The sequence below is a fragment of the Rhinatrema bivittatum genome, chromosome 7 (genome assembly GCF_901001135.1).
Source record: "Rhinatrema bivittatum chromosome 7, aRhiBiv1.1, whole genome shotgun sequence".
Classification (NCBI taxonomy): domain Eukaryota; kingdom Metazoa; phylum Chordata; class Amphibia; order Gymnophiona; family Rhinatrematidae; genus Rhinatrema; species Rhinatrema bivittatum.
In genome coordinates, this window is record NC_042621.1 from 255,762,381 (window position 1) to 255,778,515 (window position 16,135).

The following is a 16,135-nucleotide window of genomic DNA, read 5'->3' on the forward strand; positions in this document are numbered from 1 at the left end:
GGAGTTGTCTGTACATTATAAGTACCATTTTGTTGGATGCCATAATACAACATTGAATGAAAAAAAATTGTTTTAACAAAGACATTCACAACAGGCATATATATAAAAAATAGGAGGAGGTTGGTGGTTAATGATTATAATATGCTTGAATGGGGCAGGGTTGCCTACACGATTGTATGAAACCCCAACCTACTCCTTTAAAAAATTTTTTTTTGATGGCCCGCTATAAATATAGCAGAATGATGAATCTAGGCCTTAGTTGGCTATGTAAGGGGAAGTCAAGCTAGCAAGATTTTTAAATCCCATGGTTTGTCTGGCTAACTGGGTCATTTATCAATTTACGTTAGGGCCTTAATACCCGCGATAAATAATGCGTCAACATTGAATATTCCAGTGGGAGGAATTTGGACAGGAGTTAATAGAAATGAGGGTTGGTAGTGTTCAATGTGATATAGCAACACAGGATTTAGCGCCCAAAATAACTACACCTATTTTTCAGTGCGTTGTGCTTGTGATAGGCTTGCGTTATGGGTAAAATATTTTTAGCACAGAGAGAGAGAGAGAGACTCCATATAGAAAAGTCTGACACTCTCTATATATGTACCACTGTAGAGGGGCACTTTGAATAAGGGTGGGTTTCGGAAGGTGGGGTGGGATTTAGAAAGTGGGATTTCAGAAACATTCTAGGAATTGATTGTAAGATTGACATCATTCCTCCAGTTATACTTTTCATCCATTATAATGACTACAAATCTTTAGTGATGTCAATTTTACGATCAATACCTCAGAATGTTTCTGTAACACCACCCCCCTAAACTGTACCCCACCTTCTGAAACCCACCCCGATTCAAAGTGCCCCTTTACAGTGGTATATAAAAAGAGAGAGTCTCTCTCTCTCTCTCTCTCTCTCTCTCTCTCTGCTATATTTATAGCATTTTGATTAATCTAGGGGTAAGTATGAACTTAACCAGATAAATTGCTTTAAATATTTTATTTAGCATTTATTTAGCATTTTTTATATACCGAGGTATAGCAGAGTTGCCTTCACTCCGGTTTACATACAGAAACAACATGTTACATTGAACGATGTATGAAGTTTACAATTTAAATTAACGATAAATAAAGACATAACAAGAATGAATAACAAGATAACACAGGATAGAACCCTGAATAGATGAACATAGATCTCAAGATGCATTGAAGGGCATCTGTATCAATGAAAACAGGGAGATTGAAAAATAGCAGAATAAATAAAAGTATTTTAAAGTCATTGAGAGCTATCTTTAAAAGATTGGCTGAGTAACCAGGATTTTAGGTCTTTTTTGAAGGATTTTAAGTTTTCTTGATTGGTGAGGGAATGAGGTAACAAATTCCAGAGCTTAGGGCCGATGATGGAAAAGGCTCTGTTTCTGGTGGAGGATAATTTAGCCTGAGGAAGTGAGGGAATCACTAGATTAATTTTGCTGGCAGTTCTTGTAGTTCGTTGAGAGCAATGAATGTGAATGATGTCATCAAAGGCGGAGTAGTCGGCTTTGTATATTGCTTTGTGGAGTATGGTGAAAATTTTGAATTCTGCTCTTTTTTCAATAGGGAGCCACTGTAATTGGTTGAGAACAGGTGTAATGTGATCAGCTTTTCTTTTGCCTGTTAGTACTCTGGCTGCAGCATTCTGAAGGAGCTGCAAAGGTCTCAAAGATGATTTTGGAAGGCCGATCAAAAGGGAGTTGCAGTAATCCAAACCTTAAAAAATGAGGGCTTGAAGGACGGTTTTGAAATCATGGGGGTGAAGTAGGGGTTTTAGATGTTTTATTATTTGAAGTTTGTGAAAGCCTTCCTTTATTTTTGTGGAGATGTGTTTTTTGTAGATTAGGTCAGTGTCTAACCAAACACCCAGGTCTTTAATGCTCTCTTTGAGATGGACAAGGGTCTTGTCAAAGTGGAAGGGTGGAATTGTTAAATGTCCAGGATTTTTTTTGGCAATTAGGATACATTCGGTTTTGCTTGTATTTAGACATAATTTAAGATGAATTAGCAAGTTTCTGATTGCATCCAGATGTGAGGCTGCTTTAGACATAGCATCTTCTATCGAGGAAGAAATAGGAATGAGGAATTGTATATCGTCTGCATACATGTAATACGTTATGTCAAGTTTAGATAAGAGATGGCATAGAGGGGTCAGGTAGATGTTGAATAAAATTGGTGAAAGTGCTGATCCTTGTGGCACACCTGTATCGAGGGGGATAGGAGACGAAGAACTATTGTTGTGAAGAACTTTGAAGTGTCTGTTACTGAGGAAGGATGTGAACCAACTGAGAGTTTTGCCAGCTAGCCCAATGGATTCTAGACAGGAGATGAGAATTTTATGATCCACTGTGTCGAAGGCTGCAGAGAGGTCTAAGAGTATCAGAAGGTATCCTTTTTTGTTGTCAAAACCTCTTAGGATGGTATTGGAGAGTTTAAGGAGGAGGGTTTCGGTGCTGTGATTTTTTCTGAAGCCGAATTGGGAGGGATAAAGAATTTTATTATCGTCTAGATGGTCGTTGAGTTGTTTCAAAGCCGCCTTCTCTATCATTTTAGCGAAGAAGGGTAGGTTGGAGATAGGGCGGTAGTTGTTTAGGTCATCTGGGTTGAGGGTTTTTTTCTTTAATAGAGGAGTGACAGTGGCAATTTTTAACTTGGGAGGCAGCTCGCCTTCCTCGAGCGATTTGTTAATGATTGCTGAAATTGTTGGAGCTAAAGGATAGGCAATTTCTTTAAGAACTCGGGTGGGAATGGTGTCAAGTTCATGACATGCAGGGTTGATTTTCTTCAGCATTTTTTCTGTTTCTGTGATGGAAATAGGTCTGAAGTCGAGCCAAGGAGGGATGTTATTTGATGATGTTTGTAAATTGAAGAATGAAGAGGTGATGAAGGTGTTTGTTATTTTGGAGATTTTATCCTTAAAGTAGATGGCTAAATCTTGGCTTAGGTTTCTTTTGGTAATAGTCGCGTTGGAGATGTGGATATCAGAGATGAGGTTGTTTACAAAGTTGAATAAGGATTTGGGTTTGTTAGAGGAATTTATAATTTTATTGCCGAAGTAGTTCCGTTTTGAGTTTTGGATTGATTTCTTGTAGGCTGCTAATTGTGAACGGTATTTTTGTAGTGTAGCAGGCAGCTTATTTTTTTGCCATTCTTTCTCGGTTTTCCTGAGAGCTGATTTCATGTTTTTTAGGGTGGTGTTGAACCAGGGGTTTTGAATTTCTTTTTTGTTCTTTAGGTGTTTGATCTTCTCCGGGTTAATGTTGTTAGCGGTTGTTTCAGTGATTGAGGACCAAGATTGGATAGCGTTATTTATGTTTGATAAGTCCAGATTCGCTAGTTGTAGTCCCAGCTCTTGAAGGAGAAGATTAATTTGATAAGGGGGACGGAATTTGAAGGATTTTTTTGTAGAGTTATTATTTGTTGGATTGTTGAAGTTCATTTGGGATTTGCAGAGTAAGAGATGGTGGTCAGACCATGGGACTGGGTTGTGAGAAATGGAAGTGTTCATGAAGAAGTTGTTGGTGAAAATCAGGTCAGGAGTGTGACCTGCTTTATGTGTAGAGTTGTTCACTTGAAGGATGAAGTTTAAACTTGATAGCATGTCGAGAAGAGTTTCGCAACTAGGAGAACGGGGGTTGGCGTCTGTATGAAGGTTGAAGTCTCCAAGAATGATAACCGGTTTTTTTAAGTTGATGTTAGAGATGAGAAATTCAATGAGCGGAGAAATGTTGTTGTCTAGTAGTTTAGGAGGGCAATAAACGAGGCAGATTTGCAGATGTTGGGAGTCGAAGAGAGTAACTTCAAATTGTTTAGGGAGGTTATGTGGGATTATTTTCATTGAAATATTGATCCAATTCTGTTTTATCAGTGCCTGTAAATATTCTTAAATTATCATCATCTAAATATGTCACTGTCAGGCTGTGTAACTGCCCCTCTAGAATTTAATAAGTAGGTGGAACCTGCCTATTTCGAGCACTTTGTAATTTCATTATTAAGGACATGATTGATGTTTCTAGCACTATTTTTCCTCTTATTAATAATGCATTAAGAAAATACCAATCAATGTCATTATTGTTCTCTATATACAATTTCTACCATATTTCAAAAGTACTGTTTCTGGCACATAACTCCAAAGTACTCCACTTGCATAAGGCTCCCTTCTGAATGCTTTCTGTTTATTGTTACTCTTTTCTCTGTAGTCATGCAATCTGTCTTATAAATATAGGTTCTCTGTTTGTCACATCCAAGCACTGCATTAGACACCCGATTCCTGCACACTTTCTAGAAAGTGCTGCAGTGAACACACTACATCTGTTACCTGAAATCCTCTGGACTTGGTGGCCAGGACAGCATTGATGGGTATGAGCAGCACTATCACTGCAACGCCTGCCAAAACAGAAGGGCCCAGCTCTGCCCACAGGAACACAATGCTCAGCACAATCTGCACAGGAGAAGACCACAGCAGGTGGATGAAGTTGGTCAAATCCATAAATCTCTGAGCATCGGCAGACATCAGGTTCACCGTTTCCCCCACAGTAGATTCTTTCCGGGTAGTGGTTGAGGTGGTCAAGGCCTAGGATAACAAGCCAAAGTTACTGCATATAAACGGCAAATAAGACAGATTGCTGAGATGGAAATCTAATGGTTCTAATTACTGGGCTACTTAGGAATTGCAAGAGCCAAAGGGGCAATTTTTAAACTATCCACAGGGCCGGTAAACTAATTTTTAATCCTGTAGAGTTTTCCTTTGAAAATGTGTACTTACCCACTTTGCATTTGTTCTGAGACAGGTGCTAAGTTCACCCGGGATTTCAAAATGAAATCCCTATGTGTACTTTTCCTCCACCAGCCTAACCCTTGCAGTTTCCCCTAATTTACCTGTGTAAAAAGTTTTGAAAATTACCCTTCACATGTTTTCTGCATACAAAGATAATTTCAGAGGAAGTGCCACACATATAGGTACAGCGATACATTGACAGAAAAAGGTCAAGGAATTAGGTACCTAATAGGATTAAACGAAAATCTCCCCTTACTGAACACCTAAATTTAGGGACCTAGTTTTATTAAGACCCTAAAATTAGACTCCTAAAAGTGGGTGGGGCCACAAGAGAAGAAAGTTAGGCACTCAGTGCTAATTTCTAGCTTTAGGCGCCTAAATGAAGGAGAATATATAGCAGGCCTGAATTTAGATGTGTCAGTTTTAGGAACCTAAGAGGGTCATTTATCAAGTTGCCTTAGCTGTTTACCATGTGATAAACACTTTGCAGTAGCGATTCTGCACAGTATTTTAAATACATATTATATAACCCCCAATAATGCCAAAATAGTAATGAGCTGCTTGAAATGTATGCAAAGCAACTCATTACTAGGCAGTTCCATGGATATAAAACAATGCTGCTTGCCTGAAAAATTGCAAGTTGTGTTATTTTCATGAAAGTTAGCTACAACTCTGGAGTTGTTGCTAACTTTCCTCGGGAGCACTGGGATGTTAACTTGCATCCCGACGCTCCAGGGGGTTGTGCATTAGAAAGCTCAAGTGGCTCGAACAAAGCCCTCCCCAAAGTGTTAAATAAAACCCAGGGTTTTATAAGACCCCCTTCCCCGCTGACTCTAGAATAGCCCCATTCCCCAAAAATTAAGATATAAAAGTTTTAAATTATATGGCGCCCACCCCTCCACTTCCTTTCCAAGCCCATCCCTTTGTATAAATTGCCACCCCCCAGCCTTCAAAATCCCCCCTTTCAAGTCTCTGCCCTCCCCACCCCTCCTGGTCATACCTTCAAGTGACAATGGCACATGTTGAAAAGCGAATAGCCCAGTGTACAGTTACTGGAGCAGGTACTGCACTCAGCACACTCAGTGAAAACACAAGAAGTGCAGATAACTTCTTAGGTCACAGTTCACAAAAATATTTATTGTATCCATTACGGCAACTCCACGTTAATGACTTGATTTCTGCAAGGAGTCCCCCGACACGGACCCCGTGTTTCGCCAGTCCGGCTGCATCGGGAGGGACGAAATTTAAGAAACAAGAAAGCTATATTGACATTTGGATACAAAGGTTCCTGACTACATGATTGTAAGTTTGTACTCCAGTATCTGTGTTTTGGTCCTACATATATATCATTTTGTGTTTATAGATTTCTTGTTCCTTAAATTTCGTCCCTCCCGACGCAGCCGGACTGGCGAAACACGGGGTCCGTGTCGGGGGACTCCTTGCAGAAATCAAGTCATTAACGTGGAGTTGCCGTATTGGATACAATAAATATTTTTGTGAACTGTGACCTATGAAGTTATCTGCACTTATTTTAATTTTCCATAAGTTGAAAAGCGACCAGTCTGCACCATTTTAACTGAAACAGTGCAGGGCCTGGAGCCTAGGGGGCGCTCTGGGCTCAAGGAAAGCTAAGTTCTTGTTTCAGTGTAAACCGATGTGATACTCACAGTGTATGTCGGCATATAAAATCGCTAAATAAATAGATAAAATAAAGTAGCCCGCCAGGGATGGAAAGATATGACTGGAAGGGGGGGGGGGCACTTACTACCCTTAACATAAGGCTTGGGGGTAACCTGCACGGAGTGGTCGCTACTACCCTAAAAAAACTTGCTGGGCAGACTAGATAGACCATTTTAGTTATCTGTCGTTGTTTACTATGCTATTATATTATACAAAGGAGCAGGGTTGGAAAGAGAGGAGAGGGCCAGTGCCATGCGATTTAAAACTTTTATTTCTTAATTTTCAAAGCAGCGAGGGGGAAGGGGTTTGGGACAGAGACCCCTGGGTTTTTAAACACTCAGGGTGGGGCTTCGTTCAGGCCACACAGGCCCTGTAACAAGATGACAGCCTAGGGCTGAGGCGCTGTCATTGTGCGGCTTTTGTGGGCCAACTATTTTTCCCCGAACAAATTATCCTGTGGTTTCCTAAGCTGTGGTACAGAGTACGACTGCTTAGGATCCTTGCGGTATTTTCCCCTCTGGGTGAAAACAGCATTGCTTAGTAAATGACCCCCATGGCCTCCACATTTGGTTTTTTTCATAGCACTGTAGTAAAATATTTATATATAAATACAATCAAATAAAGAGGATTCTTTTCTAGGCCACACCACCATCTGTTAGCTTTAGACTGAAACACTTTGATCCATATTTTAAAGAAATTTCTTGTGCAGCTATGCAAAGCCTCTTCATTACTCTCTCTCTCTGGATTCCCTTTATAACCAATAAACTACAGGGTACAGGGAGAAAAACACGTCCTCCTTCTTTAACCCCATCCTGCTAATATGCTTCCATACTCTTATCCAACCCACGTCAAGGTATGTGCTTCCCACGTGTATACCACGCATGAAGCGAGGCGCTCAGAAATCCTGGCAAACAGAAACTGTATTCTGATTGCCACGTTTGCTATAATCACACACTGTTGCTGCAGGAACAAGTGCTGCCTTCACATTATGACAATGCAGATGAACCCATTCCACTTACTTTCTTATAAACAGCAGCCATGATGGCGGTCCGCACCCTCATTCCTAGAGCAAAGCACCCCTGGAAATATTGCTGCAGGCACAGGGACTGAACCAAAGCAACTACAAACAGTAGGACGGCGTAGAGGTAACCTTTCCATTCAAATTCCGAGGGATTCTGAGTGAAATCTATCATCAGCCTGTCAAATAAATCCAGAAAATGGAGGTTAAGAGTTTCACCTTATCTTATAGCCCTTAGCTTCTTGAATATTGCCAAGATCCATCCTCTCCAGTCCCACAGGACGCTGCTATATTCTCGATTCATTCTGCACTTATCTCTCACCTTGACTTTTCTAATTCCCTTCTCACTAATTTCTGTCCTGTCAACTCTCTGACTTCTGTCAACCTCAACTCTGCTACTTATCTCACCTGTAAAAGTTCTCATTAAAAGCATGTCTTCTTGCAGGGCCTCCACTAGGTGGTTGCCTAGGATGCCAAAATATTTGGGGGAGCAAAAAACTGCAGAAAGCTTCAGGTGCAACCTCCCCTCTTTTAAGGCACAGCACCACAGAACAAAAAAGAAATGGACGCTGGGTAGATGTGGAGACAATGAGGAAGGTGAGTGGGTGGAGCAGATGTGGAGAGAGAGAGGGTGCTGGGCGGGTGAGCGAGAAAGGATCTGGGGCAGGTGAGAGTGGGGTAGAGAGAGAGAGGAAGCAAAGAAATTGGGGTGATGGTGTGCTGAGCAGGGAGTGAAGGGGAGAAAGAGGGCATGCTGCAGGGAGAAGAAGAGAAGAGAACTGCTGGACAGGGGGCTAGAGAAGAAATGCTGGGCACTGTGGAGAGAGGGCTAAGGGAGGGGGATGCAGGACTTGGCAGAGGGCGAGAGAAGAGTGAGAGGTGGAAGCTGAGCAGGGCGAGAGAAGGGGACGCTGTACCGGAGCTGCTCCCGACAGACAGGTGTGTAAGAGGGAGGGAGAGAGACTAAAGGTTTGATGAGGACGCTTAATACCCTTGCGCCGGCCCTGTCTCACCTCCCTGTCCAACGCTTGACTATTGAAGCCAGGTTAGAGTTCACATTCGTGCATTTTCCTACTGAGTTCTTCATTCTCTTCTGGTGTCTTGCTTGCGCTTCTCTCCTGCTCAGCTCATTCTCTCTCCTTTTCAGAAGTTCTCGTGTGGGTACGCCCTCCCCCATTTTCAGCACCATCCTACTTCCTTCCTCATTACTCTGGAATCATTTACCCTCTGTAATCTGACAGTCCAGGCATCATTTTCAAAACCTGACAAATTTTTATCCCGTCACCTGTCTATTCCTCCACGTTATAATTTACTTCATGCAAGCTTGTCATGTTATTGGATTGCACGGCTATTTGTGTTAAAATGCTTACAAATAACTAACACAAAATAAAACCTCACCTCATCTCCTAAGAATGAACAAACTGGTATTATATATGTTACCTGCATTATTAACGGGGAGGCTGTCCCCATTATGGGGTAATTCAAAGGGACTTCTGCAGGTAAAAGAGTGATTAACATGCAGCATGGCCTTTATAAAACTGCCGAACCAATATACTGCGTGCGCAGAAGTTCGCTGGACTAAGCAGAGGCGTACCTGAGGTGGAGCTGGGGGGGATTTGGACTTTAAATGTACACTTTACAGAATTTGGCAGCACGTGCGCAAGATTTCAGGAAAAAATGTTTGTGCACCAAATAGTAGGTGTAACTTGCATGATTAAGTTTTGGTGGGAAAATGTTCAAAGCGTATTTATGTGCGCGAGTCTGCTTTGAAAACTGGTGTCACTTGGGTGCATTTTTGCCGACTTTCCTATTGGGTCATTTTGTAACAGCCCACGTAAATTAGATGTCAAATATGCACACAAAGATTGTCCCAGTGAAATTGCCTGCACAGAATTACACCTGCTAAATTGTTAGCAGAAATGTGGAGGTACGTTTTATGTGCATACTTGTGAAAATGCAGAAGTATGTTATCTTATGTTATATTTGTAGCAGATGTAAAAAGAGGCTTAGTTGACCACATATGAAAAGATTAAAAAAAAACAAAAAACCCCAAAGCAGCACACGTGCACAGAATGACCCGACATGATCATGTTTTGGCTTAGATCTGGGAAGGGACTCTGCAAGAGTTTAAGTTGATTGCTTCATTGTAATTGAAAATAGGATTTGTCTTCTCCCTGTACTGTACATTCAATCAGATTGTTCATCATTTCGACCACTGTGTTTAAGCAAATTGATTCTTTTGTTGTAACATCATTCACTGTGTGAAAGTGATTATTTAGAACATCTGCTAGGTCACAAGTGTAGGAGAGAGAAATAAAACCCAGAGTGGGATTCCAGGATCATCTCAGTGACCAGTTTCATCAATGCAGGGACATGGAATTGAGTTTCTACAAAACGACACTCAACATGAGGCTTAAAGTCTTTGTGGATATAATTTCATGTGTTCTGATATGTCGATTGTCAAGTTTACACCTGCAACAACATGACTGCTATCCCTGCCAGAGAAGCCAAAAGGAAAAGAAGGCATGTGAAATCAGCAAGAGATGCAGTATTTCCTGAGAAAAAGAAAAAAAAATGTAACCCTGCCACTAGCTGGGGGCCGGGGCCAACCCAGATGACCTCCCTGTGTCCCTCTGATCCTCCAACCCCTGCCAACACAGCTGGGCCTGATGTCTACCTGGCTCCCACTTACCCCTTCCATGGGGCTTCATGGCCAAGAAAGGAGCAGAAATGATGATAACTCACTTCTGCGCCTCAGGAATCCTTTAAAAATGACACCAGATGTGACTTCAAAATGGCACCAGTCTCAATGCTGGCTCGTGGGATTTTCTTGTTTGGCCATACGTTCATAGCAGGTGGGTTATACGATATTTCATTTCATTTATTTCATTATATACCACCATACCAAGCACAAGCCTGCCCATGCCGGTGCATAACAATATAAAATACACACTATACAAAAGTCATGCATAAAAGCCAAACATTCAAAAAGCCCACAACCATGCATAAAAACAGGAAAGCTAACTTCTCAACCTACAAAGTCCTCACCACCTAACTTCCCAACTGCCAACAACACACCACAACTCCATCTCAAAAGAATTACATCACAATCTGCCTTTACTCTCCTATACTCAAACAATAGTCCAGCCATCCTTCACAGTGTTTAACCACCTCTGGTCTAATATCCAATGGAGCAGAGTTCCATAACTCAGGTTCTGCCACTGAAAACACCCTCTTATCATACCTTTTGTACCTCTGATTTTGACAGGACCTGCATTAATGCTCCTTGGGACAAATACAAGTGACATCCTGGGATGTAACAGCCTAATCACTTTTGTAAATACCCAGGTCCTACATACCTCATGACTTGAAAAATCATTGCCATCAGTTTAAATTTTGCTCACTCTGTCATAGGTAACCAATGCAAACTGTGCAATAAAGAAGCTGCACTATATCTTTGGGACCACCCAAAGATAGTTTTTCCTGCCATGTTTTGCATTAGTTGTAAGCGCTGAACATTTTTTACTTGGAAGACCTATAAACAGACAGTTACAATAGTCCAACAAAGATAGACACCTGTACTATTGTCTGAAATGCAGACCTACTCAACAAAGAGCAAAGCTTCCACACTTGTCTGAGTTTTTAAAACTCCCTCTGCACTAACACTGAAATGTAAAATTCAAAATCAAAAGAGGCATCTCTGTGGACCCCTAAATCTCTTACCTTTCTCATACTCTCTGCATCCATCTCATTAATCCAGTTAGGCACTAACCCTGGCCTGCAGAAATAAGGGCCAGTAAAACTTTCTACTACTATGTGTATGCTGACAATATGGAGTCTCTCTTGCAAAGGCACTTGGGATGCTTGACATCTTTATCAGCATAGAGTTCAAAGAAGAAGACTATTTTCTATACAGAAAAACAAGGACAATAAAAGACTTTCTGTGAAAAACAGATCTGGCTAGGCACCAGGAAGGCTAGGATTTATACTCTTTCATACAAATCCGCCTATCAGAGCCTTGATACTTATCAAGAAGATGTTTGTCACAAACTTTATGATCAAAGTCTCTCTGGGCAAGAATGACCTGCCTGTGTTAGGATTAATTAGTGTGTGGGCTCTGGGCCGAGGTGAGAGATGGTACCGCCCACAGGGAGGAGCCCCGTGAGCCTCACCGTCGGGAGGCGAGGTCTCAGTGACGTCAGACACAGTATCAGTCTAGAGTCTTTATTAAAGAGAAAGAATGACACAACCCGCGGAGCGGTGGGGTGCCAGAGAGGAGGTCTTACAGACCCAGAGACACAGGGTCCGTGGACAAGAGAATATCCCCAAGTGGATACCTCCGTAGAGTAGATGATGATCCGCTGAGCAAGGTACACTGATGATGTCTTCAGTAGAGATGATAGTGGCCTGCAGAGCGGGGTACACCAAAGAAGGTCCTCAGCTGAGTCAGTGGTGGTCTGCAGAGCGGGTTACACTGATGAGGTCCTTAGTAGAGATGGTAATGGTCTGCGAAGCGGGGTACACCGGAATGGGTCCTCAGTAGTGATGATAGCGGGCCGCAGAGCAGGGCACGCTGATGAGGTCCTTAATAGAGATGGTAATGGCCCGCAGAGCAGGGTAATCACGGTGAAGGTCCTCAGTAGAGATGGTGATCCGCAGAGCAGGGAGCACCGGTGAGGTCCTCAGTAGAGATGATGGTGATCCACAGAGCAGGGAGCACCGGTGAGGTCTTCAGTAGAGATGATAGTGGTCCGCGAAGCGGGGTACACCAGAGGAAACCACGGTAGAACAGGAAGTAGTCCGCGGAGTGGGGTACTCATGGAAAGAGTAGTGAAGGTTCCAGGGAAACCCTTGGGAGCGGGGCAGGCAGACGTCCCAAGCGATAGGCCCTCCGAGGAGCGGATAGCCAAGACAAGGAGTGGGCCCCCGAGGAGCGGGTACCCAAGACTTCTATGCCTGGAAGCAGGAACTGGAACGTAGGTCCTCTGAGAGCGAGGTGAATTTAGCAAGAAGGGTTCTCTTTGCCAAGTCGTCAGTAGGCAGGACTAGCTGGCTTAAATGTCCTGGAGAGATGACATCATCCGGAGGGGACGTCCCCGAGGTTCCCGCCATGATGGCTTTAAGACTGGCCAGTGCACGCACGCGCCTAAGGACTTCTGATGGCAAGATGGCGGTCGGCAGAGTCCATGCCGCCCCAGGATGCCTGGGAGTGGTAGGCAGGCCTTCGGCAGCTGGCGGAGACTGCCAGTCTACCCCACGGAGTCAGGGAAGTAAAAAAATAGGTGAGCAAAAGTGGTCGCAGCCATCTGCGACTGATGGGCGTAACAGCCTGTTTGAAAAAAAATCTGGATGAGCTGGACCAATTGCACTGATGGTCTTGAAGCTAATTAATTTCCATTAATAAACTAAGAAATGCAAATTCGTCTCTTTATAAGGGAGAGAACAAGAGAAATGCACAGGAGGGGAGAAGAGCCACCAGTAAGTATCACCTGAAGCAGACCAACACCTCACCCTGCCATTCCTTGCCTCTGGGGCTGAACAATCCTGGTTTCTCTCCCACAGCTGGGCTTGTTCCCCAGTCTTAGGCTAGGTGCTGCAATTGCAGAGGCACAACGGAGATATCAGAAGCATTGGACAGGATAACTGCATCCCTAGCTACCTCTGAGAGAGCTCCTAAGCACAGACTGCAAACTGGGATGTTTGGGCATTTAAATTCCTATCTATAGGCAGTTAGAATATTTTAACTTCTTAAGGACAAGTTTCAGGTTAATTTGATATGCTAGTGCCTTGCTGATTTTATAAGAACAGAGTATTTTCCTATTTGTAATAATTACTGAACATGTAATCCTTTTTAACAATCTGACAATCATTAGGTTTATGCTGATAAATTCATTGTGATGGTATTTAAAAAACCCTAATAAGATCTTGAATATCTAAGACAAACAGAATAGTGTTGTTGTCTGAGAGACTCGAGTCAGTCATAAAGAATATATGTTACATACATTATTATATGTAATGGCCCTACAGGTCCTCAAGAGTCACAAATAGACCTGGTTTTCAGGATATCCGCAATGAATATGCATGAGATAGATTTGCATACAATGGAAGCAGTGCATGTAATTCCATCTTATGCATATTCACTGTGGACATCCAGAAAATCTGACATGTTTTCAGCACTTGAGGACCCACCTGCACTAACCTAACAAGTCACCACAAGCAAATCAGATCACTTCCCGGGAAGCTAAGAAGTGTCTGCAATAATAGATCATGCTAAGCTGGGGCACTTACTTCAGCAGCTGAGGGCTTGCAAACACCAGCAAGTCATGCACGAGTTTGAAAATGGCTGTTTTCAGCATCATCTTCCAAAATGTTTTCATCAGTACTTTCACGAGCCAGGACTTGGTGTAATCCTTTTTAGACACATCTGTAGTCTCTCTCTTCTTTTTTTTCTCTTGCTTTTCTTCCTACAATCCAAAAATAAAACAAATGGGTCAGTGCCTTGGAGTTTTGGGTCTCAAAGGGTTTCACAAACAGATTGCACATTATTACCAGTTAGAATCTGGCGCTCATCTGACCTACATCAGAAAGATGGAGGATTTTATGGCTATAAACCTCAAGTACACCAAAACATTCTCTCGTGCCGCTTGAAGTCCAGAGTTTACAATGTATGGTCAATATTGTGTATATGAGGCTCACATTGGTGCCGAGGAGCATTCAAGCAGTGTCTTCACGCTATAACAATTCTGATGAATGCCCTCTAAGTTTCCGTTTGGTGCCACCTGAGTGGGGGGAATCACTGCTGTAGTAGTGGTACAACAGCAGTCACTGAAAGTGCTGTTGCTTTAGCAGGATTCCATGGGTTCTGAAAGGGAATAGACAACCCCTTTCATGAACTAATAATGCCTTTCAAATTGACATTTCTGTCTTTGTTACACTACCTTCTTTAGGTCAATGTTCCAACAAACAGCAGCATAAGTGCAAAAATACAGTGAGACTTTTGGTAGCTGCCAGGCAACTTCCTCCTGCCTTAACAATATTTTGCACAGTAGATGATCCGTATAATGAGGAACAAGATCAATTTTACAAAAATATTGTAAAGGTGGTCTGTGTCTGAAAAATGTCATGGGTGATATGGTTTTATTGATTTATTTTTTGAATCTTTTTTTCTGTGGGTTGTATGGACAAGTCAGATTTGTGCATAGTCAACATGAAGAATATTCACTATCGAGGCGATGCAATATTGGTGCAGGGAAAACGGGCGCTCATGATTGAGCACCCGCTCTCCTAGTGCGCGCCGATCGACCCCTCCGGGGCGCCCAATTTAAGTTTTAAATCGGCTACTGCGGTAAAAAGGAGGCGCTGGGGGGGGACATTGTGCGTCCCTAGCGTCTCCTCGGCAGCGGATGCCCAGGAGAGGTGGCTGTCAGCCAGTTAGGAAAATGGACGCTGGTTAATTGAGCATTCCTTTTCCTAACCTGACCGTTTTTTTTAAAGGTTCTCCTCCTTTTTGTTTCTCCAAGATATTAAATCAGAGGAAGTACAGAAAAGCAGTATTTTCTTCTTTTTTGGGCTGCTCAAAAATGTGCAATTTTTTTGAATCGGGGGAAAATAGCCAATAGCCTCATCAGCATGCATTTGCAGGTGATGAGCGCTATTAGCTTCGCGGGGGGGTTGGACGTGCTAATCCCGTTATAGCGTAGGGGGTTATGGATGCGCGTCCAAGCACGGGTTAACCAGTGTGCTCGGCTGAGTGCAGTGTATTGCATCGGCCTGTATGAATGTTTTCAACTGCAGCACTGAGTGGAGCTGCTTAAAACACTTAACCTTTGAGGGTTCTTTCTGCAGGGCCAGCAAGACCTATTAGGTGAGCCCAATTAAGCAGCATAGGTGGTAGAGTTCAGGGGGTGTCAAATGCTCGCCTGCTATCAATCACTTCTACTGCACTGCCTCCTCCTGCTGCTCCCACCTCTCTATGTTTCTCCTCGTCACCATACACCCTCCAAGTAACTGCTGCCGTCCCATGGCTCCTCAATCTTCCAAAGCAGCAGGACAGTCCCTGGGCCCTGCTGCAATCTGTACATGTGGTGGCAGGACCATCACTCCTCTCTCTCTCCCCGTGCATGGGAGCTGGCATGCAGCTAGCCCTCAAGGCAATCCTGCCTCCTCCTGCACAGTTTCGCCTTTAAATAAGAAGCCTGTATGGGAAGAGGTAGGTTTCCTGCAGGGAATGTGAGAGCATGCTGGGAGGGAGGTAATGAAGCTGCCGCCATTGCCACCTCATGCACAGAAAGCAATGGGGCCTGGGTCCACCCTGCTGCTTTGGAAGAGCGGGGAGACAGAGGGTGGGCAGCGGATGCTTGGAGGGAGCACGGTGACATAGGTGTGGTGCAGTGGTAAAGATCAAGAGGAGGGGGCATCCCCAATGTTTTTGAAGCCTGGGACAGTAAAAAATCTCTTCTGCGGGTCCAGCCTGTGCGACAGGGCTGGCAGAGCTCTGTTGTGATATGGAGGTGATGCACTCAGTCCTGAGGAGGCAGGGAAGATAATGTGGCAGCCCATGTTGGCCTCAGAGTGGTGCTGAGGGTTAAGTGTCGTAGGAAACTTCCCTCCAGTCCTCAGACCTGGCAAAAGTACTT

At 43.3% G+C, this 16,135-nt stretch overlaps 1 protein-coding gene across 1 annotated transcript in view; it reads right to left on the reverse strand.

Moving 5' to 3' along the window:
- Window positions 1-16,135, reverse strand: part of ABCC2 (ATP binding cassette subfamily C member 2) — a 149,309-nt gene that overhangs the window by 91,016 nt on the left and 42,158 nt on the right. The window contains exons 8-10 of the mRNA XM_029610078.1: window positions 13,788-13,963; window positions 7,501-7,678; window positions 4,343-4,597 (exon numbers count right to left, since the gene is read on the reverse strand). Coding sequence (XP_029465938.1) covers window positions 4,343-4,597; window positions 7,501-7,678; window positions 13,788-13,963 — 609 coding nt within the window. The remainder of the gene's footprint in view (window positions 1-4,342; window positions 4,598-7,500; window positions 7,679-13,787; window positions 13,964-16,135) is intronic.